The sequence below is a fragment of the Rhipicephalus microplus genome, chromosome 5, assembly GCF_043290135.1.
Source record: "Rhipicephalus microplus isolate Deutch F79 chromosome 5, USDA_Rmic, whole genome shotgun sequence".
NCBI lineage: Eukaryota > Metazoa > Arthropoda > Arachnida > Ixodida > Ixodidae > Rhipicephalus > Rhipicephalus microplus.
Window position 1 is genome coordinate 95,488,035 of NC_134704.1, and position 24,861 is coordinate 95,512,895.

The following is a 24,861-nucleotide window of genomic DNA, read 5'->3' on the forward strand; positions in this document are numbered from 1 at the left end:
ATGTCGACAGTCGGAGGCGAAGAACCTGCCGGTCCGTCGACGTCGGGGGGTACGCCGCGATCCACGCACACCAAGACCCGCGAGCGCAAGAAAAAGGACAAAAAGTCCAGGCGTCGTCGCCGAAGCCGCCGCCAAGGAGAGGAAGGAAGCCTGGACAGCAGCTCCAAGGTAAGCAGCCATGGCTTGAGACTGAGGCATGATTACGACATCTCATAAGCGCCAAATTTGCTGTAAAACCTCATCTGATTGTCGCCTTCGGTAAATATTTAAAATCTGCCCCGCCGCGGTAGTCCAGTGGCTAAGGTACTCGGCTGCTGACCTGTAGGTCGCGGGATCGAATCCCGGCTGCGGTGGCTGCATTTCTGATGGAGGCGGGAATGTCGTAGGCCCGTGTTATCATATTTGGGCACACGTTAAAGAACCCCAGGCGGTCGAAATTTCCGGAGCCCGCCACTACGGCGTCTCGCATATGGTGGCTTCGGGACGTTAAACCGCACATATCAATCAATCAATCAATCAATCAATCAAATATTCAAGATCTGTCTGTCTGTCGGGCTTATTTGTTTAATATCCAGGGTGTGGCATTACACAAGGTAGAGATAATAAAAACGCCACGGTACACTTTAACGAAAAAAAAATAAGAAACTGAGTGACAGAAATATTTCTCACTATTGTAATGATTTAGTTAAATATTCGCAAACCTATTTTTTTTCTTATAAACGGCCAGAATATCCCCCGACAGGTGGTTCCACTCGAGGGACTTGCGCTGATTAACATTCACTCTCATGGTTTGCATGGTTGCATGAGTAGCAGGAAGGACTCTGGTAGTGATGATTCATGTGGTGTGACGCATGTGGTGGACAAGCAAGCAACGTTACTACATGGCTTTTTGGTGTAGTGACATATGGCTGCTAAAATCTTGTCTCTTCTCCTTTCAGGTCATATCAGGCAAATTGGATGCGAGCGACCTCAGCAAGCGATTGGGCGCTTCGTTTGACGGTGCTCGCAAGAAGAAAGGCACCGACGTCGACGTCAGCAGATTGTCGAAAAGAAGTGTGAGTACACGTATGCTCCTTGGCCATTCATTTTCGTAGTTGTTTAACTGTAAATATGTGTAGGGACACCGCCAGAATGAAAATGCGAGGGCGTACCCACGCGTCTCTCCAGTCCGACTGTGGTAGTGAAAACGTTTCAGATCATTTTATTGCGATAGGAAATATATGAACACTCTCAGCTAGATTTTGCCGCTGGCGTCGCTCTTCGTATATGTATACGTGTCTATATATAGGTAAACGCAAGAAAGGAAAATCATCCAGAAAAAGAATCCGGCGCACGGAATCAAACTTGGGACCTCTGAATCGTGAGTGCAAGGCGTTAACCACTGAGCTACGCAGGAGAAGCTCTTTCAACGGTCAAACAGCGAGCTATTTATATCTTCCACTTACTGCTGGTGACGGGCATCTAGGGGGGAACTATTGTGTTTTCAGTGCAACGAGCGCGCGTCGCCACATCGTCATGACGCGGCGGCGCGCTCTCTCATCTTCCACGCGTACTTTGCCCCGCGGAGAGAAGGAGGAAGGACGCTCACTCGCGCGCCCTTAGCTAGTGGTGGGGAAGATCGTTTGTCTTGGCTGGCCTTGGGCTTTAACTGGGACAATTCTGTTGTAGTTACCTGGCACACAGAGGTCACTGCAATCGTTGCACAGTCTCCGTTTACGAAAATGGCGCGCTTTTCAAACACAGCGAACTAACAACTGAGACACTTATTCGCGTTCATGTGTATCTTTGAGTACGCCTCATGCGTCAATTGTGCGTAAAAAACATGGGGCATATTTTGACCTGCTTGCCATTTTGTGCGTGACCTTCCAATTTCTTGCAGTCGTGTTCATTGGTTCGCCCTTGCGGCGAAGCTATGACTTTTTAAACCAGCGGATATCGCAGAGACAACTTGAATAGGTTTATCTCTATAATGCCTTATAATCAATGTACTACAACAAGATCATGAGTCCGAAAAACGATAACGTAAACAACAAGAACACTTTGAAGGAAAGTAATGGAAACTTTATGTGCTTGTTTTTGTCACAAACCATATTAATGAGAAATAACAAACAACATTGCTACGGAAGTTTTAGAAGTTGTTAGTATTAAATATAATACAAATGTGAAGAAAGTGGATGAAAGAATAACTTGCCTTGGGCAGGGACCGATAGATAAATATATATGTGGAATTTATTGTCCCAAAAAGCGCCACATAATTATGGGAGACGGCGTAGTGGAGGGCTCCCGAAATTTCGACCACCTGGGGTTCTTTAACGTACACCAAAATCTGAGCACATGGGCCTAGAATGTTTGCCTCCATCGAAAATGCAGCCACCGCAGGCGGGATTCAATCTCGCACCTGCGGGTCAGCAGCCGAGTACGTTAACCATGACCTTCGTGGCGGGGCAGGGCAGGGACCGATCCTGTGAAGTCCGAATGAGGCGTCCGACGCTCTACTACTGAGCTACCACGTTGGCTATTCTCCCGTCTACTGTCCCCTCATCCACTCACCATCATGGCTACTGAGGGCGCTGACTGACACACCCACGTTAAAATGCAGATATATATCCCATTATGCGGACAAGGTAAAAGGCCATCATGGTAGCTCAGGTGGTAGGGCATCGGATGCGTTATTCGAAGGTCGCAAATTCAGTCCCTGCCCGATTTATCTATTCGTCCACTTTTCTTTCGTTATATTTACATAACAATTACTACTAATAAAATACCCTATAATTTCCTTGGCAACGTTGTTTGGTGTCATTATAATTGTGAATAACAGACCATCATTAACTAGAGTATCAAAATGTACTATCAAATTTTAGTGTTTGTACGACCGCAGCAGGAGTATGCGTCTTCCATTTGGTCACCACATCAGAAATACCTTATCACAGCATTCCAAATCATTCCAAATAGGGCGAGCCATTTCATTGCTCACAACTACAGGGCCCTGTCTAGTATCGCGCAGATCAAAACAAAACTATCATTGCCGCCGTTTGGTAGCCGCCGTAATATTCCATTGCAGTCATTTTTTCTTAGAATGATTGACAACTGGGTAAGTTGGTATGCCTTCATACTACTGAAACGGCGCCACAAAGTAAAACGAAAGCAGCACGAAACACAAGCGCTGATTCTCTAGTGAAATTTAATAGACAAGCACAAAACATGTGTGGGCATAATTTGTTTTGCGCATGTCGAGAAAATTTCAGAGAGCTGACGCTTGCGTTTCGTGGTCTTTTCTTGTGTTTTCGTCTTACTATGTGGCGCCATTTCAGGAGTATGAAGTCATTGTTTCATGAGATCCCTCACTCGTACCACTACCATGTTTGAATCATCCAGTCTACAGATCGCGGAAATTGCACAACACTTCGAATTAAGACCACGTATACGGTGTGACGCGATCATTTAATTTTTCACTAGTACCGCGTGCTACTCGTCTCTGGAACAGCTTACTGTGCAACATTGCTTCATTTAAAAACCAAGATACTTTTTGCCTTCAATTCAACATTTTTCCACACATTGCACTTAGTATTCTTTACTTTTTGTATGTATCTATATGTTATTCTTGTGATAAGCTTATGCAAGGTTGCTATTCAATCTTATTATGACGGTTCTTACATATCACTCTCGCGCGCTTTTGTTTTTGGTACATAATGTAGAATGACGAAATAGTAATGTGGCTGTGTTTTAATATTTATTGGATCTGTTATTCGTAATATTTTTTCACTACACAATATTTAATGTTATGTCAGGCAACTTTCTTTTCATTTGGATATGTAACCGTTATTTATTTTTCCCTGTTGTTTTATTCGAGAAGCTGTATTTGAGGGTAATTAGTTCTTTTTTCCTGTTTTCACTCTGTGCTAATCTTCAATACGTGTATAGAAGTACTGTGTGCCTTACCCCCTCACCCTTTGCCTATTACGGGTCCTTTGTGGTATTAATCAATTAAAAAGTGGCTGATTCCTCTTTCGTGGAATCGGTATAACACGAAAGCGGTACGTGTCCTTGCAGAGGTAGTTGAGCGTTCGTTGTGCGATGTTTTCGCCACAATGGCGTAGAAATGAATTTGACAGCAACAACTTGTAACGTCACGCGAAGAAGGGCAAGCAGCTCAAAATTTTCAGCGCGCACCACAAGCAGAGAGCACACACGAAAGGAACAAACACAGGACGAGTACGGACAAACAACTGTCCCAGCTGAGCACGGAAAGCATACTGCTTGAACAGAAAGAAGTATTCACGAAACGAACGCACAGGTATACACAGGGCGAGCGCGAACAACTGTCACAATTTTACTTCATCGTATGTGTGAGCGGTGCGCTCCTTTCGCAAACGCGGCCGCGGCAGCATGCGAAGTGACGTTCGCGCTTTAGTTAACCACTTAACTTCAAAGCAGAGCTCTGGTGAAAACACAAGAGGTACAAAGTGCCCGAATCCCGAGAGAAGTGCTCGTGCGAGTGACCCATCACGCTAAACAACATCTACACGCCCTTTGATCTCACCATGTGGAGGTGCGCGCACTTAGCTGCGCGCGGGATGGTAGAGCGCAGGCGCCCACCGCCTGCCTGTGGCGCCATGTCGCTACTGATGGCGAAAACGCGCTGAAGTTGCTGAGGTATGAGGGCCGCCAGTGGAACATTAGGTATAGAGTTGACTCGCCGTTCACTAGTTTATAAACGTTCGTTTTGTGGCGTAGTGGTAAGCGTCGCTCGTTGAGGAGCGCGAGGTCACTGGTTCGACGCCACGATGTGAAACTTTTTCTTCTCTGTTTTGTCTATGCAATCTGCAATTATATATTTTATGATGTCATATCCGTAACAGAAATACGTCAGGGGAGCCGTGGTGGACCCCGGCGTAAAGCAATTTTGTCTTAAAATAAATAAAAATTCAACCCAATAATACTGTAGGTCAATGACTGCTTTCGCACAAGCGCGGTTCGAGGTTTATAGAATAAACACTGATTCATTCAGCTGGGGATCAGTGTAAACAGTCTCTGGCTTTCACACCTATGACTCAAAAGGGAATTTCTGTGATCAGGTCGAAGGCGAAAACGAGGGCCGAGTGGAAGAAGTGCTGGAGAGAGCCCCTCGCACCCACAAGTCCCCGCGTGTGGGCTTTGTGCAGCTGCTGTGCTTCGCGCTGCTCTTCGGGACGCTGCTCCTGCTCGCGCTGTTTGTGAAGAAGCGAATCAGGCGCGAGCCATTCGCCAGATGCACCAGCGAGGGATGCCTACACCATGCACAGGTGCTGCTCACCGCGCTCAACATGTCCATCGACCCATGCGATGATTTCCACGCGTTCGTCTGCAGTTCCTGGGAGCGCCGTCTAACCAAGGGTCTTGCAAACGCGGCACCGGGTGAGGACATCTCTCTACCTTTGTTGATCTATTGAGAGATAGGAGGCTTTATGTATGATGGCCTATGACATGAGAGATGGTGGAATTACAGACGATAGAAAGGATGTTTGTTTCGTGACGAAAGCTTAACAAATTGGTTGTCGCTTAAAGGGGTACTGACACAAAAATTTTGGCCTCGCATTGGTCTGCTGCCATGTGACTTAATTGATTGATATGTGGGGTTTAACATCATAAAAACACCGCATGATTATAAGAGATGCCGTAATGAAGGGCTCCAGAAGTTTTGACCGCCATGTGTTCTTTAACATGCACCCAAATGTGAGTAAATGAGCCTACAGCATTTTCACTTTTATCGAAAATGCAGCCGCCGCAGCTGGGATTGAAACCTGTGACTTGCGCGTCAGCAGCCGAGAACTTTAGCCACTAGACCCCCGCGGCGGTGCTTTCTGCTGCAACGTGTTGCTGGGGACCTGTTAGTCATTCCACGACCCATCGTTTGCTTCAACACGCGACAGATAATTATTCACCAGCCCTTCATTATTGACCAGTTTCAGTTTCGGTTTGAGAGAGCTCTTAAAAGGAGAAGCCGCCGGGTGCAACTGTCGCCACCTAGCATTCGCAGCTCTCGATTACCTTAGCACATAAAACTGTGACACACTTTTGCATGGTATACATCAAGAGTTTCTTACGAACACGGGACTGCAGTGTCACCTAACACAAAACTTTCGAAGCTTGCGCCACGGCCATGCACTCACGATCAGCCGCCGAGAAGTATGACTGCGAAAACAAACGCGGCAAAGAAAAAAAATATTCCACCTTTCCTCTTCAAAGGGAATCGTGAGGAAATGCGAAGGCATTTCTTGCTCCGCGAGTGCACAACATAGTAATTTTAATGGCGTAAATTATTGACGAGACGAGGATTTGTACCGTAACCATTTATTTACACATTAATAAGCCAGCGAATGGTCGAGAGGGGGGGGGGGCGTGCTTAACTCCATCGGACAAAAGAGTGGGGCGCAGGGAGGAGAGATAGCGAACGGCGAGAGAACGAGAGACGATGCACTGCATCATTGTACCTGACGGCCATAATGTCAGCGAACACAACACAAACGCTACAAACGCGTTTCCAACGCCCTGCATTGAGGCGGTGGCAAGTCATGTTCAAGTCAATGAGGTGAGGACCCTGGTTGCAAGGGGCGAGGATAAGCCCGCGCGCCCACAGCTGTTGCTACGGGAGAGGGTGGTGGACGGATCCTGACGGACACCTTGCACAGCCCGACTAAGAACTGCATTCGAGTTTAAAATGGCAGCTAATGATTGATTGATATGTGGGGTTTAACGTCCCAAAACCACCATATGATTATGAGAGACGCCGTAGTGGAGGGCTCCGGAAATTTCGACCACCTGGGGTTCTTTAACGTGCACCCAAATCTGAGCACACGGGCCTACATCATTTCCGTCTCCATCGGAAATGCAGCCACCGCAGCCGGGATTCGATCCCGCGACCTGCGGGTCAGCAGCCGAGTACCTTAGCCACTAGACCACCGTGGCGGGGCTGCGCCCGTAAAATTTTGTTCATGGTTATTACATGAGCAAACCCACTCTCCTCGTGTTTTTTCATGCTCGTTAAAGGTGGGCGGGGCGTTTCCCTGTGCTTGATCCTTCAACGGGTGATCTATCAGGCGAGATCTTATCACATGCGCCCTCTGAGCAACAGAGATGGGCCAGTTCGTTTGATGTCTGCTTCAACCGCGTTCGTCGATCCCGCTCGCGCGCTATTACTCGCGGGTGTGGACTTACTATACGGGACATGCGTGCGATGGCAAAAAGCTGTCGAGACTGTGAATACCATCGTAGTAAAAACTGCAATGCAGCTTCAGAGAAAACGGAAGTTAGGGAGGAGACACTTGACGAAGTACCGTAAAAGGTGAAAAATATCTACTGTATTAATTGAAACACGAAGGAAAAAGAACTCGAGAAAACGGAATTTCAAAGTTATAACAGATTGCAGACTCCGTCAAGTGTGATATTCCTCAACGTGAATCCTCCTTAACTTGCGTTTTTCCTGTAACTGTTGCGCAATGTCTTAATCTTTTTACGTAACGAAGACGTGGTGTATCCCAGATTATCTAATTCTTTCTTTTATGGCGCACAAGATTGAGTTCATGCTTTGAACTGAACACAATATTTTCTTAATTGTGGCAGTGTACACGGACCGCTTGATGATGGCATTCGCGGAACGGGCCATCGCTGAGCTACAGTCGGACCTATTCAAGATCACAGGATCCACTTCGCAAGATGCCAATGCAGCAACGCATCTGGCGTCACAGTTCTTCAAAAGCTGCACCACGCCCGACAGCAACGGCAATGCTTCGTCCGCGACCTCTACCACATCGAAGATGAGACTTCAGCAATTCAGAGAGCTGCGCACCAGAATGCACCTTCCGTGGCCCGAACAGATGCCCAACCAGACCATAGAACCACTGGACGTCATGCTCGACTTGGCCATCAACTGGAACGAGAACTTCCTCTTCGACGCCCAGCTCGTGAACGTAAGTGGTCGTCCCGTCACGCTGTTCCTGAGCCACGGAAAGCCATTGACCAGCTGGGTACACTACGAGGAGCCCGACAATTACGAGGGTCACGTGCAGGAGTACGTCGAGTACATGGGTCTGAGCCAGGCAGCTGGCGGCGACAAAGCACATCCTCTCCTCCTGAGGAACCTGACCCGCGACATGCTCAGCGTCCAGAGACAAGTCACGAAGGGCGACCCCAACCAGACTTGGTTCCGACTAGACCTGTTCGACAATCCGACGCCGTGGGTCGATGCCGCAATCTGGCTCGGCCTGCTCAACAAACACTTCTCTCCAGACGTGAGCTGGTCTTCTGACCACTGGGTCGTGGTGGAGGACTACGGGCTTGTCGACGGCGTGCAGAAACTGCTAGCTAAGTACAGCAAGGCGGAATTCTTGATCGGATTGTCATGGTTTTTTGTGCAGACTCACTTGTGGGTCATTCTGGACCTTCCGAAACTAAGGTTCCACAGTACCGGGAGCGACGACGCCACTTTCTTCTCGACGTTGAAGACATACAGCTGCCTCGAATACGTCCAATCCCGATTCGGCTCGCTCCTGCCGTTTGGTCAGACAATCGGCGACCTGCCATCGACTTCACCGCTCATTTTCGAGTCGGTCGTGAACTCGGCAGCTTCGCTCATCGATCGGCTTCCGTGGATCGGGAACGCCCGTCACGCCGCTCTGCAAAAGACTAAGTACTTGGCAAGCAGCTCTATACCGCGACCGGCCTTTCTCGACTCGAAGATGCGCGAGAAGCTCTTTGGCACCTTCCCGCGTATGGGCGCTGACTTCGCCGCCAACTTCGCCGAGGCGTCCTACTGGTTTCAGGCGACGCGCAAGGATCGGTATCGCCTCGGGTTGTACGGTCGCCGCGTGTCGTCGGGCTACACGCGGTCCTTCTACATCTACGCCCTCAACAGCGTCCGCTTCCCGATGGCCCTATTTCAGCCGCCACTCTACTACAATCGCAGCGGCATGGAGGTGCTCAACGCTGGTGCGGTCTCCGTGCTGGCGCGCGAGGTCGCCCGCGCGTTCGACTCCAAGGGCGTCACGCTAGACGAAGAAGGCCGCGGAGCGCTGTGGTGGGGGTCCAATCGGTCTCAGAACTACCGCGAGCGGCTCGCGTGTGACCTCAACGCCACCGAGTGCTGTTCGCCCGTACAGCTATTCCCTTCCGTTCCGGGCCTGGAGATCGCCTTCAGCGCGTTCAACACGTCGCACGATCAGAGGCTACCGGGTCTCGAGAAGTACACTCATGACCAGCTGTTTTTCATTAACTACTGCTACGTTCTCTGTGCCGACAGCCGTGCCGACTTCGGTGCCAGTTGCAACGTGCCACTCGGGAACTTCGCACCCTTCGCTAAAGCGTTTAAGTGCGAACGTGGTTCGCGAATGGACCCCCGAAGAAAGTGCAGGTTTTTTGGGGGACAATAGCTGCCATTTCGCGCTGCTATCTATTTTTGTCGAGCCTTTGTTCAGGTGCATGAGACGTTTCGCTGACTCCTGTGGCGATTCGCAGTAGGCCTTGTCATTGCGTGTAATTTGTTATAGTCTTAATGTTTATCGATGATCAAGCATTCTCACTGTGGTCGTTTTTCCGCGAACTAGATCCTTGAAATAAAGATGCAGAGTTTTTCATGCTTCTGAACCCACGCGCACGTTTATCGTTTCTATAAACATTTTGAAGCACGGCATTCTTCAAATTTATCGATTTATTTCCCTAAATATGCGAGTGATAGACGTTGCCGCACAAACGGCATGGATGATATAGGTTTTCCTCAATTGCTTTTATGTATATCCGTGATGTAGACTTGTCGCACGAAGTGCTCTTTCTAATGGTGGGTACATGACACTTGAAAGACGTATATTATAAGCTACGCCTGTCAATAACCAATCTTGTGACTGCATGCTATTGGGTATACGCAAAACTCTGGGGCATTGTGACCTGTACGAACAGCTTTTCAAGCATGGTTATTTGGCATTTCGCAACCATACCTTGCCGATATTTCTATTTTACCTAAACAGTGGGCTGATCTCACCACGTCTCGGAAGTATTAATATCCCCGCGGTAACTTCAAGCATGCCGCAATAGCTCATTCCCCTGTTAATTATGTTTGGCATTACTGGAAAGTAAAAAGCCGGAATGTTATTGGAACGGAATGCCTACTCGAAATTTTCTTGTTGTTGAGTCGGAGAGGTTGTGAGTTTTATCAGCTGAACGTGAATATTTACCCCTGGTATTGGATGCCCGTCCTTCAGAGCCATTTTAGGGGGCTTTTATGGAGAGCATGGGTAACAGGGGGTACCTACAGGCATGCGCACACGGTGTGTGTGTGTGTGTGTGTGTGGGGTGGTGTAAGGAAGCCCGGTCTTGCCATAATAATCTATAGGGGTGCCAAGTCTGCCGAATAAATTTACTCACTCGGCCATGAACCTTCATTGTTAAGAGAGCAAGGTTATGGGCATGAATGTTTTACAGCGAAGCCGGTTATAAAATCACTACAAGGGTCGTTTGCGCTGTAGTTGTCCGCAACCACTATCACGCGAAATGAGAAAAAAAGTCACAGTTCCGGAACAATGCTGCATCGATAAACGCGATAGCAATATATCGGGCTGTTCTACGAAGTAAGGCTAAGAGATTAGGGAACCATACGGAATGTAGTGAATCGGGCCGATTCTGATAGAATCGACAGCAATGCATTAACCTTGTTCTCTAAACGGATGCTGATGTAAATTAATGACTGCGTAACGTATGACAGGAGGCGAAGTAAAATTTCGGTATTGAGAAACGTGACAAGCCACTGACTTGTCACGTTTAGAAAGGAAGTCTGATATAATGAAAGAAGACAGGCTTCGTCATCGAAAGTACATTAACGTTGAAGTCTCCAGTGGCTATCATGGCAACATTCTGTTGGCACACCGCACAGAGTAGTTATGCAGCAAGAAGTGCATGACGTCAGTCTGCAGGGTCTGTGGTGTCTGTGGTGAAATGTACACTGTTGCGACGACAAAGCCGTGCGGTATTATAATAGTGCAAGCGTCACCAAAACACACATGAGGCAGCGAGTTGAGTTTGTCCGTCTAAAGCGATAATGGCGTTGCGCATTTCAAGGGAAACCGCATTCATAGGCACTGGACTTGATGCGAGCGATTTTTGTTGTTGCTTCAGGGTGAGAGTGGAGCCAGAGACATTTTGGAGTGCCCCTTTAATCTAACTGTATGTGATTCAGTGAGCCCACCCTTTGATCGATCAACCCACCAGACTCGTCAATGTTTTGGAAAAGCATGTATGGCTTGTCAAAGCAAAAGACATGCCTTGTTCAAGTATGTTTCTTTTAAGTTAAGAAAGGGAAAGAAGACAACCAACCGTTTGTAGCAGAAAGCCACGGGGAAATCCAGGCGGATTTAGAAATAAAAGCCACAAGGAAATCCAGACGGATTTTTAAATAAAAGCCTCTTAGTTGCCGAAAAATTGCGCTGACAGGTTTCTCAGAAAGAACAGTGTCTTAGTTGCCGAAAAATTTGTCCTGGTCTGGGGCAACTTCTCGGCAACCAAGAGGCTTTTCTTTCCGAGAAAGTAGAATTTCCTTGTGGCTTTGTGCTACAAACGGCTGGTTGTCTTCTTTCGCTTTCTCAAACATTCTGCCACCTTGCGGGCTTCCGCAGAGCTCATATGCAATTCTTTTAAGTTCATTGGCAGTAAGCCACTTACAAATGGTGTATACAGTATACATAGCTTGCCGTTGGTGTGATGAACAGTACGAGCGGCGTGGTATACTTGGTTAATGCAGCGTCCTGAAAAGCAATTGGTCGCTGGTTTGCATAGTCCGGATGGTTCATTGCAATTTGATCTTCTTGTTTATTTTTCCTTGTGCCTTTGTAGATATATACATACCTATGCATATCCGGGAAATGACGGCGACATCAAAAGTCAGCCTAAAGTGGTAATGTAAATATTACCGCAATAAAAAGGAACTAAGAATAAAAACATCAAGATCACGATGGGATAAGAACCCGGATCAACTGCGCTTCATTCCTGTCTTCTACCACTGAGCCACGCCGTTTCTTGAAACTCCATTGTAAGCCTACCCTGGGCATGCTTGATTTCGAGAAAAGAATAACGTTATCGTTAGTAAAATAAAACGTTTCAGTACCACCCAGGAACAATCAGGCGTCAAACAATGTGAATTGCGTAACGAGTGCATGGGTTGTCGAATGCTCTAACCCATTACTGAAGCTACAGGCATGATACTTCATCATCGTCAGCCAGAGCATGCAAAAATTGCTCAAATTCCTTGCAAATGTTTAGCAGGTACTACGCTTCTCTGAAGAGTGATGAAGGATGGCATTGTGCATGCCTCCACACAACACAAAAATTATGACTAATGGAATATGGGGTGCTTTTCAAGTATGCTTGGAGCAGTTACCCAAAGAGTATTTGAAAAAAAAAAAGGCCCTAGAAAGGACGTTCTTCAAACTCTCGCTGCGATTGTGCTGTGCGTGCAGCACAGGCCTGGCAGTCTTTGATAATAACGGCGGCCGAGGGCGAGTGATGCTATACTCTAACTATATTCTTTACTGCCCACTTTAGCTTCCTTAAATGAGGGGACCAAAGGCCCACTGTAGTGGGAAGCACGTTGTTGCTTTATATTCATTTTAAGGGCGGAACACTTAAATGGGCTAGGCCTGTCGTAGAATAAACCACACCTTATGAGAGCGGTAAGAAATATGTAGCGGCGAGAATAAAAGAGAGACGTGAGACGACGTCGAAGGCGGCCAGCGTGGCCGTGCCAATCTCGCTACTTTATTCCTGTAGGCTGAAGTGGTTCCGCAACCACCGGTTCCTGCCGCCGGCTCCTGCCGCCGTACCCAAGAACGCGACGACGGCACCGGCGGCTTCCTCCAAGCCGTTGGCCCCTACCTGCCCCTCGTCGGCCACAGCAATTAACTTGCTGGTGCAGTCAATTCTTTCCGTGCTCCCACTGCTCCCTTTGAACTGTGAGCAGCAAGAATTTGCTGCTGCGGCCATGGATTACACCTCCAAAGAGCTGCAGGCATCGAGGATAGCCGGACTTTCTAAGTGAGTTCCGAGGTCCCCACTCTTCTTCTTGCCTACGTTAAATCGTGTGCACCACTGTACCCCCGGCTTTCTCAGTGGTCTTACGGTCGATTGCGTGTTGCGTGCGTGTGTTCTTGCGGGCATACAGGGGGCGGATCGAATGCGACTTTTTAAATGCGAAGCATTTTTTGCGAACTTCGGCGACTTTGAGCGTATCTATCTATCTATCTATCTATCTATCTATCTATCTATCTATCTATCTATCTATCTATCTATCTATCTATCTATCTATCTATCTATCTATCTATCTATCTATCTATCTATCTATCTATCTATCTATCTATCTATCTATCTATATCTATATCTATATCTATATCTATATCTCTATCTCTATCTCTATCTCTATCTCTATCTCTATCTCTATCTCTATCTATCTATCTATCTATCTATCTATCTATCTATCTATCTATCTATCTATCTATCTGTCTGTCTGTCTGTCTGTCTGTCTGTCTGTCTGTCTGTCTGTCTGTCTGTCTGTCTGTCTGTCTGTCTGTCCGTCCGTCCGCCTACGACATTTAGCTCTCCTGGCCATTTCGATAATGGTATCGATACCAAACTTCATATGACATAGCATGACTGTATGAAGAACATATTTGACTTGTCACAACATGAAAATCATGACATGTATGTCATGAATGTCATAATTTACAATTTATGGTCCTGCAGCTCTTGCAGCGGTTTCGTTCACATGGCATGTTTCATAACTACATGGTATGGCATGATTGCATGGCGGACACAAGCGACAGACCCTAACATGAAAATCATGACATGCGTGTCATGTAACAACATGACTACATGCCACGCTCATGATGCGCTCGCCCCGCCGCGGTGGTCTAGTGGCTAAGGTACTCGGCTGCTGACCCGCAGGGCGCGGGTTTGAATCCCGGCTGCGGCGACTGCATTTCCGATGGAGGCGGAAATGTTGTAGGCCCGTGTGCTCAGATTTGGGTGCACGTTAAAGAACCCCAGGCGGTCTAAATTTCCGGAGCCCTCCACTACGGCGTCTCTCATAATCATATAGTGGCTTTGGGACGTTAAACCCCACATATCAATCAAATCATGATGCGCTCGCTGCCGTTTCGCTAGTGTTAGATATACCAAATTTGGTATTAAAGTACGTGAACTGATGATGAAGGTATGTGACTGGTGTAAACATGATAATCATGGATGCGTGTCATGTAACAACATGATCACAGCCACGCTCATGATGCGCTGGCGGCCGTATTGCAAGCTTCACTTAGACCAAATTTGGTAATACGGGACGTGAATGAATGACGAAGGTATGATACTAGTGCAAACATAATAAACATGAAATGCGTATACGTGTGTTATGTAACAACATGAATACATGCTAGCTCATGATGCGCTCGCGGCCGTGTCGCTAGCTTCACATGTACCAAACTCGGTATTACGTGACCCGAACGGACAACATAGGTAAATGACACATCCAAACGGGATAATCACGGCACGCGTGTCATGTAACAACATGACTACATGCTCACTCATGATGCGAGCGCGGTTGTTTCGCTTGCTTCACATATGCCAAATTTGGTAATACGTGACGCCAATAGATGACGAAGGTATGTGATTAGTGCAAACATGATAATCATGAGATGCTTGTTATGTGAGAACATGACTACATGGCACAGTCAAGGCGCCAATACATTTAGACGTGATGCGTTGCGTGTGCTCGCCGGTGTTCATTTCATCGCGTCACGCCGGCGTTGCCACGCCAGGCGGCTGTTCTGCCATGGATATACTGGCAGACACGCGCCGCGCTGCGTTGCTTTGACGCGTGCGGGTTTCAGTTCATCCGGCGTCCTTCCGTCACGAAAAGAGGGAGACGCAGTGTTGTCTGGGTAACGCATCGGCGCGAAATGCAGCATGTCGCATTTCGCGCCGGTTGTCGCCGGGCCGCGCCGACGGACGCTGGTCACGCGTGGAGTCGGACTATAGAGTGCTCGCATTTTTCTAAGGTAACGTCGCTGTACCCAGCGTGTGCGCTTGTCAACGTCACGTTGGAGTATATTGGGCCCTTCATGATGCACTCGAGGCCGTTTCGCTAGCTCCACATATACCAAATTCGGTGTTACGTGACGTCAATGGATGGTAAAGGTATATCACTGGTGCAAACACGATAATCATGACACGCGTGTCATGCAAGAACACGAGAACATACCACGCTCATAGCGTGCTCGTGGCCGTTTCGCTAGCTCCACGTATACTAAATTCGGTACCACGTGATGTGATTAGATGACGCAGGTAAGCGACACATCCAAAAATGATAATCATGACACAGAAGTCATTTACGGCATCATTTACCTCCATCTAGTAAGGTTGTGCTGATTTTAAAGTGACATATCAACATTTCTTGTTTGTGCTTCGCATATCATCGATTCGCGCTGTACGTGGGATCTGCCATTTTTTTCTTCTTCTCTTCTTTTTTTTCTTACCTTTCCCTTTCATTCATACTACCCCATTCCCTATGCCGACCTGTTGAGGTGTCACCTAAATGATTGACAGTCACGGGCGGCACTTCTCTGTCCTTTACCTCATCAGAATCACTAAGAGAGCGGTGGCGGCTGCCAGCGTCCGACAAGCGAGGTGCGTGAACTCGTTATGTTTTCTTGCTCGAGCTAGGCATGAGCTGCGCGAGGGTCACGGCGCGGTGGCTAGAAGGGAGGATGATGATGAATGGCTATGATGATGACGCTACAAAATATATTTACATCAAGGCATACAGCAGCGCTGACAGTGTTCATTGCTTCGTATTCTGTCACGCTCTGCAGTCGTCACTTGGCGTAATCTTGCATGCGTATCATATTGAGCGATCGTGCGCTCACGCCAAGGAGAAGTCTACTTTCGCATGTTCTTCGAGGGCCTTGACGATGACCACTCATCATCATCAGCACGCACACAAAAAAGAATAACCTTGAATGAATGACGTAATTTTGATAGAACCACGCATGCAAATGAGAAAGAACAAATAAAGAACGAGAGAGGAAATGGGTATAAATAGGAAGAAAAAAAGAGCAAGCAATCAACATACATAAAGAAATATTAAATAAAGACAAAAAAGCAAAAAAAAAGAAAGATGAGAAAACAGAAACATAAATGGAAGAGTAACAATGTCTGCTCAGCTTTGCACTTTCTTAAAGCTTGGCAGTGGCACCCCTCGAGAGAAGCTGGCCTTCAATTTTTATTTTCTTACTTTTTTCAACTATCGTAAAAGTTGCGCTCTCTTGGGCTCTGCCTGTGAAATAGGGTGGAGGCACTGTGGTGAGGCTTGGCCCCACCAAATAGAGAACCCCACGCATCATCCCTACACCTAACTGTAGGCACGATGAGAGGTTCATTAAATAATAATGATGTCGTCGCTCTTTAATTAAGATGTTTATAACGACCACGGAACTGCACGTGTGGAAATTGCGGCAAGAGCAGTTCTAGAGGTTGACACAGCGCGTTTTTTTTTTCGTATCATTGATAGCAGTCGCGTGCGCATCGGAAGGATGAAAGCGAGCGCCCACCATAGTTAGTGTCACAGCTGCTCAATAGCTGAGCAATACAATGACGTTGACTCGTTGATATTTCGTGAGAGGTATAATTTTACAAGTCCATTTTGCACTGAGTTTTTCTAAAGACTAGAACACTGGCCTTGCGGGCTGTGGTCTCAGCGCCGCAAACACCATAAGTGCAAACATAGCAGTCTACTGAAAACTCTATTCAATCGACGAAAGCGTTGACAATACCTCTATGTTCTCAATTGAGAACAAAAAGTGAGACATAAGCAACGATGCCACTGCGAGTTAACTGAAACTGGCACGCAGTGTCCGGAGTCTTGAAATATGGCTTGGAACACTAAACGAACCATTTGTTCAGCGACTCCGCCCGAGCCAACACAGGCTTGCTCGCTGCAGTGTCTGTTGCGAAGCATTTTCTGCTCTGCGGTTTCATTACATTCTCTGTCAATCTTGTGGAAGCTTGTGCTCCAGTTTTCTTCGTTGCGTCGAATGCCAGAACGCACCTGCAGCTCTGACAGCGAACGGCCAACTAGTCTACAGCACATCGACTCTGTCCCGAAGCAGGGAACGGCAGTGCCCCACTGCGAGTGATCCTGCAAGCGAGAGAGTAGCTCAAGTAAGGAGATATCGTGTTATCATGCACAAAGTTCACCTTGCCCTCTGCGTGCTCGTCGTTCTACTGGCGATTGTGGTAACAGCAGCACATCCCGCTGGTGCGCGCAACCAGGCGCCCCAGTGGACGGCCAGGACCAACAAGCCGCGCGCCGGTGGTCCTGGTATTATGACCAACAACAACAGCGGCAACGACAAATGCAATCAGGACGACAAGGATAAGGAGGATGAAGAGAGGCAGCAGAAGACCAAGTAGGCCAGAATGAAATTGTGTGTTCTCGAGAGCACCCTTACATCAAAGCCTTGTTTGTTGGGTGGCAGACTGTTTGTCAAAATGTTCCTTCGTCAATACGCCAGTGTGCACCAATGTATAAGAAATGAAGCTTTGTAATAAAATGTTGTTCGTGTGATGAGAATGCTTGAAGTTAATGATGACCACTCAGTGGGAGTGAGTGCCTCGCTATATACTGCCGAGGCACACACTGTTTCTCGCCTTTTGTTTTTTCTCTCGTCTTCCGTGCTTTACATCTGGTTAAGTTTACGTAAACTTAAGGATTCAAAACGTTAGCACTTGTATTTCGGCATGCGCTACGAAGCGTCCCTTTTTACTGCCGTAATCCTGGTGAAGCGCCTTACACGTGGGCCAATATCTTTCCTGCTGGCTCTAACCTCTGAGAACCCTGAATGACTTCAGTTACTGTGCCAGATGTTTCAAGTTGTCGATTTTGGGTTTGTGGAGAAGAAAATCGGCACAAAATTCATACAAGAAACAAGATGAAGAAGGCACGACAACAACGCGGAGGCATGCACCTCTGTCCGATACACTATCAGCGCTGTTAGTGTGTCTACTAACAGCGCTGTTGTCGTGCCTTCTTCATCTTGTGTCTCGTGTGCGTGATAAAGGGAGTGGAATATGTGTGGCTGAAAATATGAACGAGTTTTGATTATGGCGCGTATTCCAAAGGTTATCTTGCGAATGAGTGATTGCGCATGAAGATTGCATTCCGCATGCCGGTCAAGAACTACACCGAGAAACGTTGTATTGTCGGACATGGGAAGTAAATTATCGTCCAGACGCACTAATATAGATTTTGAAAGTAAAGTTGAAAAGGAATGAAAAACTATAAAAATGGTTTTTGATGGATTAATTCTTAACATGTTCATTTGACACCAGGAACTTATATTAGGTAGATCCACGTTAATGTTTCGTTTTAGCTCATCGACATTATTAGCATAAGTAAAATGGTCGTGTCATCTGCATATAACATAGAGTCTGTAGCGGTCAAAACATTAGGTAGATAATTAATCAATAGCGAAAAGAGCAGTGGGCTAAGGATCGATCCCCGAGGAACACCTTGATTTACTTTCTTAGCTGCTGAAACTTTACCGCCAATCTGAACAACTTGAGTATGATTGAGCAGATAACTAGATATAAATTTGAAGTGCAGGGCCAGTTATGCCATACGATTCAAGTTTATGTATAAAATTTTTCTGATTAATTGTGTCAAAAGCTTTCGTTAAATCTATGAACACACCACCAACTACGAAGCCCTGGTCGATTGCCCCTTATATTTTATCGGTGAGGGTTAGAAGCGCAAGCTCAGTGGAATATCCAGGCCGAAAACCGTACGGTTTAGGTGTCAACAGATTAAACTTTGTCAGGTAGAACATTAACCTTGTATGCACAAGACGCTCGATTATAATGCTGAAAAATAGAAGAATACAAATAGGCCCATAATTACTCAGAAGTTCGCGATCAGCTTTTTTGCGAACAGGTGTTATTCGAAACATTTTCTTCCGTTATACACTCTGTGCATGGCGACTGGCACGCCAACCCGCGACCGTCAGAACAGACAGCCGTTGAGAGCCACAGCGGAACCAAACAATCTCCCAACGCCCGCTAGCAGGTAGTTTATCGAAATTATGAACTGCTGCGTAGTCGATCGCACCAAAAGATACATGTCGTGTCTTGCAGGAACAATGTTTTACAGTTTATCGACTCGTCCCTGATTTATTGGGCAGCGAAATTGGTGGATCACTGTTGTGAGACGTAAAACGCTTGTTTGGTTCCCGCTCCCTCTGCCGTCTCTGGTTCTGGCACTGCATGCTAGAATTTGTCTCAGACACCACCTCTGCAGTTGCAATGATCTTTCGTGATGTTTCGTCTGCCATAAAGGTGGTAAGAAAATAAGGTATGCAAGGAATTCGAATTCATCTATAGGCTAATGAAATGGTTTAATTGACCTTCATGATTATTAACAGGCCGTCTACCCTTCGCATTTTTGGGGAATGCAATGCTGCTAGGTCAATTAGAGCTTTGCAGCGTTGATAAGACCATCAGTTAAAGGGTGAACTGAGTTACGTAGCATATTACCGTAAACACAACTAGCCGCCCAGCTTTATCCTATGCAAACGTGATCGGATCAAGGCAAGACTTTGATGGGTTGGTTGACCCTTATTAAACTGGCATAACCCATGCACATGAGTGATCGGCCATCAAATTGGTGGCGACTTGTTACATTAAAAAATTTGATGATAATCTCAAAATGCATAGCAATAGATCGTTTTCGAAACAAGTAATTAGCTTGATATACGAAAAAACAAACACCAATGTTGTTGAAGAATGAGCTTGATTTAGATACTCTTAGCATTCAATTCGTTTCGCCTCACGTTCGTCATCGCAAACGCTCCATTGGCTAAACCCCAGTGATGTAGCACCAAATGAAAAAAAAAAAACATGAATGGAATCGCATCCATCGAAGTGGTTCATCCAGAAGTCTTTTCCTTTGATTGGTAAACGATCTGCATGTTAAGAAGAAATGATGCAGGATGAAGGGTAGCTGATCCACAGGCTGAAAAACGAGGTCTTGCCAATACTGTAGCGATGAATGTGCGTTTCGGAAAGCAACATAAACTACATACTCAAGAGGTTGCAGTGAATGAAAGAGACATCATGGTGGCCGAAGTGATCGCCGCGTTACAAGGTGAAGCGATTAACTAAACGAAGCTGCGGCACCTTTTCTGGCCGAAGCACCTTCTCTTTCTCGTCCGCGCCTCAAGCTCTTAGCATAGCTGCGCGAGCGGGGAGGTGAAGACTGTGACCATGATGAGTGAGGATGACGCCACGACAATTTCAAGCAAAACGATTCGCGAGACTCAGTGGTTGAAAATCCCCGTGGCACGAAGCCGCAACAAACGAACATGCCGCCGACCACTCGCAATGGTTTTCATGGCGAATAGCTGTGGAGCTATCAATATTTCTGAATTCTCTGAGTATTTTGCAACTACACGGGTAGGGTGCACGCACCAATAATAATTTAGGCGTGAAAAAAAGACAGTTTACCGCGACAGTTATGAAGCAGGAATCTCGCATTGCGCACTGCTCACGCACGCATTTGTCGTCAGGGCTGACGACCGGCAGCAAGACGCTCACTAACGTGGAGAATGAGGCCGACTTTGTGCAGGTTGTGCCATTTATTCATAGTTGCATATCAGAAAAATTTATCTTTACGGCATCTTAAAATCCTGCTCGAAGAATCAACGAGCCGGCCACGGGTGCTTTCGCCACAATAGCTGTCAAAGATATTAGGAGCTGCTGTTTGCTATACGGTTGTCAACATTGCGCGCCCGCCGCTTGACAAGTGTGGCGGTGCACAGATTTCAAAGCGTCCCATATAGGCCCGAATTGGATTGTATCGAGAAAAGCTGCGGAACACTGAAATGAATGCAAGCTTTTTCGACGCCACATAGGTGTAAATGCTCGCAACATACAAGTTTGTCAAATGCACTTTAAGTGTCAACCTAATCCAACCTGGCCTCTGCATTCTAACGACACCTATTCGAAATGGATTCGGCAACGTGGATGGCTTGCCGTGCTCGAATATCTCAAAAGGCCAAGCTATCACACGCACTCTTGTCAAACCTAAAGTGGCACTAACAGGGAAAGAATACCATAAACCACTCCCGCAGTAGTACCTTGTGGTCCAAGCATGAGGTCATGTATCTAGAGTATTAGTTATAAGCATTTGTTGGGACCTGTAGGCCTAAACATTGCGTTATTATGGCGTCATAAGTTCGCAGTGCTTGGCTCTCGACTCACCTTTATAATTACACATTGCTTCAGTTGCCTTTGTGTTCGCTAAAACGTCAGTAACTTTTCCAAAATTTTCAACGTGCGGCCAACACTCCTGCCCCTTACACTTTGAAACATGTACGTACAACTTCATGCGCCTAAATGTTTACCGAGTGGGGCTCCACTGCAAACGCATATTGCTGCTCTGTTAGTGCACGAAGCTTCTAACCAAACAGGTAGCTGTGCAAGTCGCGAGGACCACTTCAGGCTGTGGAGGCTATGTCCTCTCACAAAGCGACAAAACAGTTGAATCACAATACAGTAGAAAGCAGTTTTTGTCTTTTATATGACGTGTCTCTTAGCAGCGGGGTACTACGTATGCGTTTTATTATCAACATCTATATTGATGCAGTCACAATGGTGTCTCTAATACTCAATTGTCCGTTATATCAGTGCCCCTTTTAAAGGGATCGACTATATGCCTTTCGCGGAAATTTCGTGCTCTAAGAGCTTTTTAGGGGCGGGATACTGTATACTAAAATTGTATATTTGGTCTAGTTAGACAACGATTTTTCAGGAAAAGCTGAACTACTTCAGACGAAGCGTTAGTAAGAACCCCCCCCCCCCCCACCTCCGCCCTTTTGAGAACATCCATAGAAGACACTTGTATATAGTGAGCTGTGTCCGGACAGATTTGCGTGTGACCAGCTGCGCAGCGGGCGAACGTGAACGAACACGAAACAGGCTTCACGGCTGTGCTAACTCCTTTTGTTCGAATCCGCTGAAAGCGAGCGTGAGGCAGGTTTATTTATTTTTTCCGTTTTGAAGCAGCAGCGCAAGGTCATTTGAGGGGATTTCCACGTATGACGCTTATGTCCCAGTTTGCCTGTTCCCACACAACAGAGAGTGAGAGAAAGAGGAAGTGCGAGAGAGAGGAAAGTCGCAACGTGTGAAAACATGAAGGAAACAGAAAATGAAGCTTAACAAAGCGTACGTAGTTCATTTTTTATTTTTTTGTGATTCAGAACTACCAGAGTTTTTTTAACGAAGCCACGCAAGCCCTGAAACAGTGGAACCAGACGGTTCTTGAGACTAATTTAGTTGCGTCTATAAGTTATTTATGGTTCTTAGCTAGTTGATGCAGGTTGTTTCCAGGTTCGCTTTTCTATACTTTCTGGACCTTGGCTAGGCGATGCTAGCTTCTCCCTGCGTTGATTTTTAGCAGAAATAGAATCGAGTTAAACCACAGACATTCCCAGATACGACGCAGACGTGCCGTCGTTGACGAAGTCCTTCCATCGCTTCAGGTATTCTTGCAGCCGCCATCGCTTTTCCCGTTCCCTATAGTATTCTCTTGTTTTACGTACTCGAGGTTTTTTGGCTCGCCGCCGTCGCTTCGGACGCAAATGTTGGGTTAATTGTTAATTTTGTCCTTTTCACTGGCAATTATGCGTGGACCTATTCACTCAACATCTGTGGTACTTTATTATTTTATTATTACTGTGATAGTTCATTACGTTAATTACGTTGATAGTTTTCGAAAAGGCCACACAGATTTCTGTGACACCTGTTTGTTGGGCCTATTGTTACCCTTTCCATTTTTTGAGGACCAGTGGTCAGTGGTGGAATTTAACCAACTTCTGTGGCGCATGTCCGTTTATAGTGATGATAGCGTTTTTTTGTATACGTGGTGAACAAGAAACAATGTGCTGATCAGCTTCACTGTGAAAAATTTGAGGTGACCACAATTTTTGACTTGGGTGCCTGACAGCGGCAGTCGCACCTCGGCGCTTTACTGCCTTTATTCCAGTCAGACTGCCGAAGTGGATCTCGGAGGCCACGTACGAAGACGCATGCGGTTGAGATCTCCTCCACCAGGTGCCTGAACGGTCCCAAGTGCTCAGAAGAAAAGCGTCTGCTCGTTCAATGAACACACTAAACTAATTTCCATTAATTATTATGATGGTTATTGACACCTGTATTAAACAAACTTACGCACAAATATTACATGTAACCAATATAACTCCTCTCGAGAGAAAGAGAGAGAATGCGGTTATACGGGATTCAAAGTGGCTCACTATAATGCACGCAGCTTTGCCGTATGCACAGTGTTGGTATTGTAATAAAGGACGAAGACAAAAAAAATGTTTGTATCAATGAGCCACAGTAAAAGGCGAGCAGTAACAAGAATCACCTGCTCAATCATCGGCAAGCGTGTGGCGGTATCCACCATAATAAACCTCAAAATTTTCTTGACTAGATATAAGAGAGCGCAAGCCTAGGTTAAATTCCTCCATGCGGCCAAGAATGCATGAAGGATGCATGCAATTTAGCGATCCAACTTGAACGCAGGGTATTTACCGCACTCTTGGTCTTGTGATTAAATATTCACCCAGCATGAAGTGTGACATGAGGCTATTTCTAAATGATTTAGTGCTCTCGGTAAGAATATCACGTCATTCAAATTCCGTGAAATAGGTGTAAAAGAAAATCTAGCTTCCGCACAGTTATTCGGCTTTGCAACCCTCGTAACAGATACTTAACTCCAGAACAGAGGCCTGGAGTTAACCAGGAATGAAGCGTGATGACATTTGCTAAAATTGTGTGTTAAGCTTCTATAAGGTGCCTCACACAGGCTGACCGATGTTTTGGTAAGTATACCTACAGGTGGACAAAGATAAGCCCACATATATAAATGTCGGTCAGCTTGTCTGAAGCTCCTTCTTCTATTCATTTATTTAATTTACACTTTGTGTTGCCCTGCGTCGAATCGCACATCCGATATTAAACTTCAAGAAATTTGCAAGGTTATGAGCACCAAGAGAGAGAGAGAAAGAGAGAGAGAGAGAGAGAGAACAACCTTATTAAAGATAAACGAACCACAGTGCGGGTCCGCTAAAATAAAGGCCTATAGCCATCACACAGGCCTAGAAGTTTCAAATATGGGAGCAGAGTCTTCATGATGTCTGGGGACGAGTCTGGCAGCCACTCCGCCAGGGTCGCAGGTCCTGGGTTTATATGTACGTGCTTGAGGCTCTCTCCCATGGCTGCTCGACCACCCGGACAGTCGCACAGAACGTGAGAGTTATCCGGGAAGCCACCACATGCCATGCAAGCAGGAGGCCCGTCCTTGCTAGAGTGTTGTCAGCACCAACTGTACAGTAACGGCTGAACTCGGAAGTCTCGGCTATGTAAGCTGGCGCGTTTTCTAATGTTGTAGCCAGCAGTATTATTGGCTACATGCAGACTTGCTCTACTGGTTTGCAGTGCTACTGGTTTGCTTTTCTTGAGTATAAGAATTTTTCACAGGAAAGCGTCTATGAAATAAAAAATAAAGTGTTCCTGTTACCACCAACCATAAAAATCTGACAACATCCGCACAACTGCACAAAATCCCGTTCCGTGCAATGAATTGTTTATTCAGGGCTTCTAACTTCAAGCTCGCGGAGGGTTACATCTATGGCAGTAGAGTAACATTCACACGGCGCTTGTTGCTTATCACTGTCATCGGCGGCCAAACTGGGTGTCCACGTTGCCCACTATTCGAATGGAAGGAGGTCGGAAGCC

General features: G+C 46.5%; 1 protein-coding gene across 1 annotated transcript; it reads left to right on the forward strand.

The window, feature by feature from the left end:
• LOC119173789 (membrane metallo-endopeptidase-like 1) lies at positions 1–13,054 on the forward strand. Its single transcript, XM_075894544.1, has 5 exons — positions 1–168; positions 939–1,055; positions 5,076–5,394; positions 7,600–9,343; positions 12,787–13,054. Exons 1-5 carry the CDS (start codon positions 1–3, stop codon positions 13,052–13,054), a joined length of 2,616 nt encoding a protein of 871 aa, XP_075750659.1.
• Positions 13,055–24,861: the final 11,807 nt, after the last annotated feature.

Coding starts and splice junctions, on each gene's coding strand:
- LOC119173789 (XM_075894544.1), top strand. CDS start 1: ATGTCGACAGTCGGAGGCGAAGAACCTGCCGGTCCGTCGACGTCGGGG. Junction 1,056..5,075: donor GCAGATTGTCGAAAAGAAGT/GTGAGTACACGT, acceptor TTCTGTGATCAG/GTCGAAGGCGAAAACGAGGG. Junction 5,395..7,599: donor TCTTGCAAACGCGGCACCGG/GTGAGGACATCT, acceptor TAATTGTGGCAG/TGTACACGGACCGCTTGATG.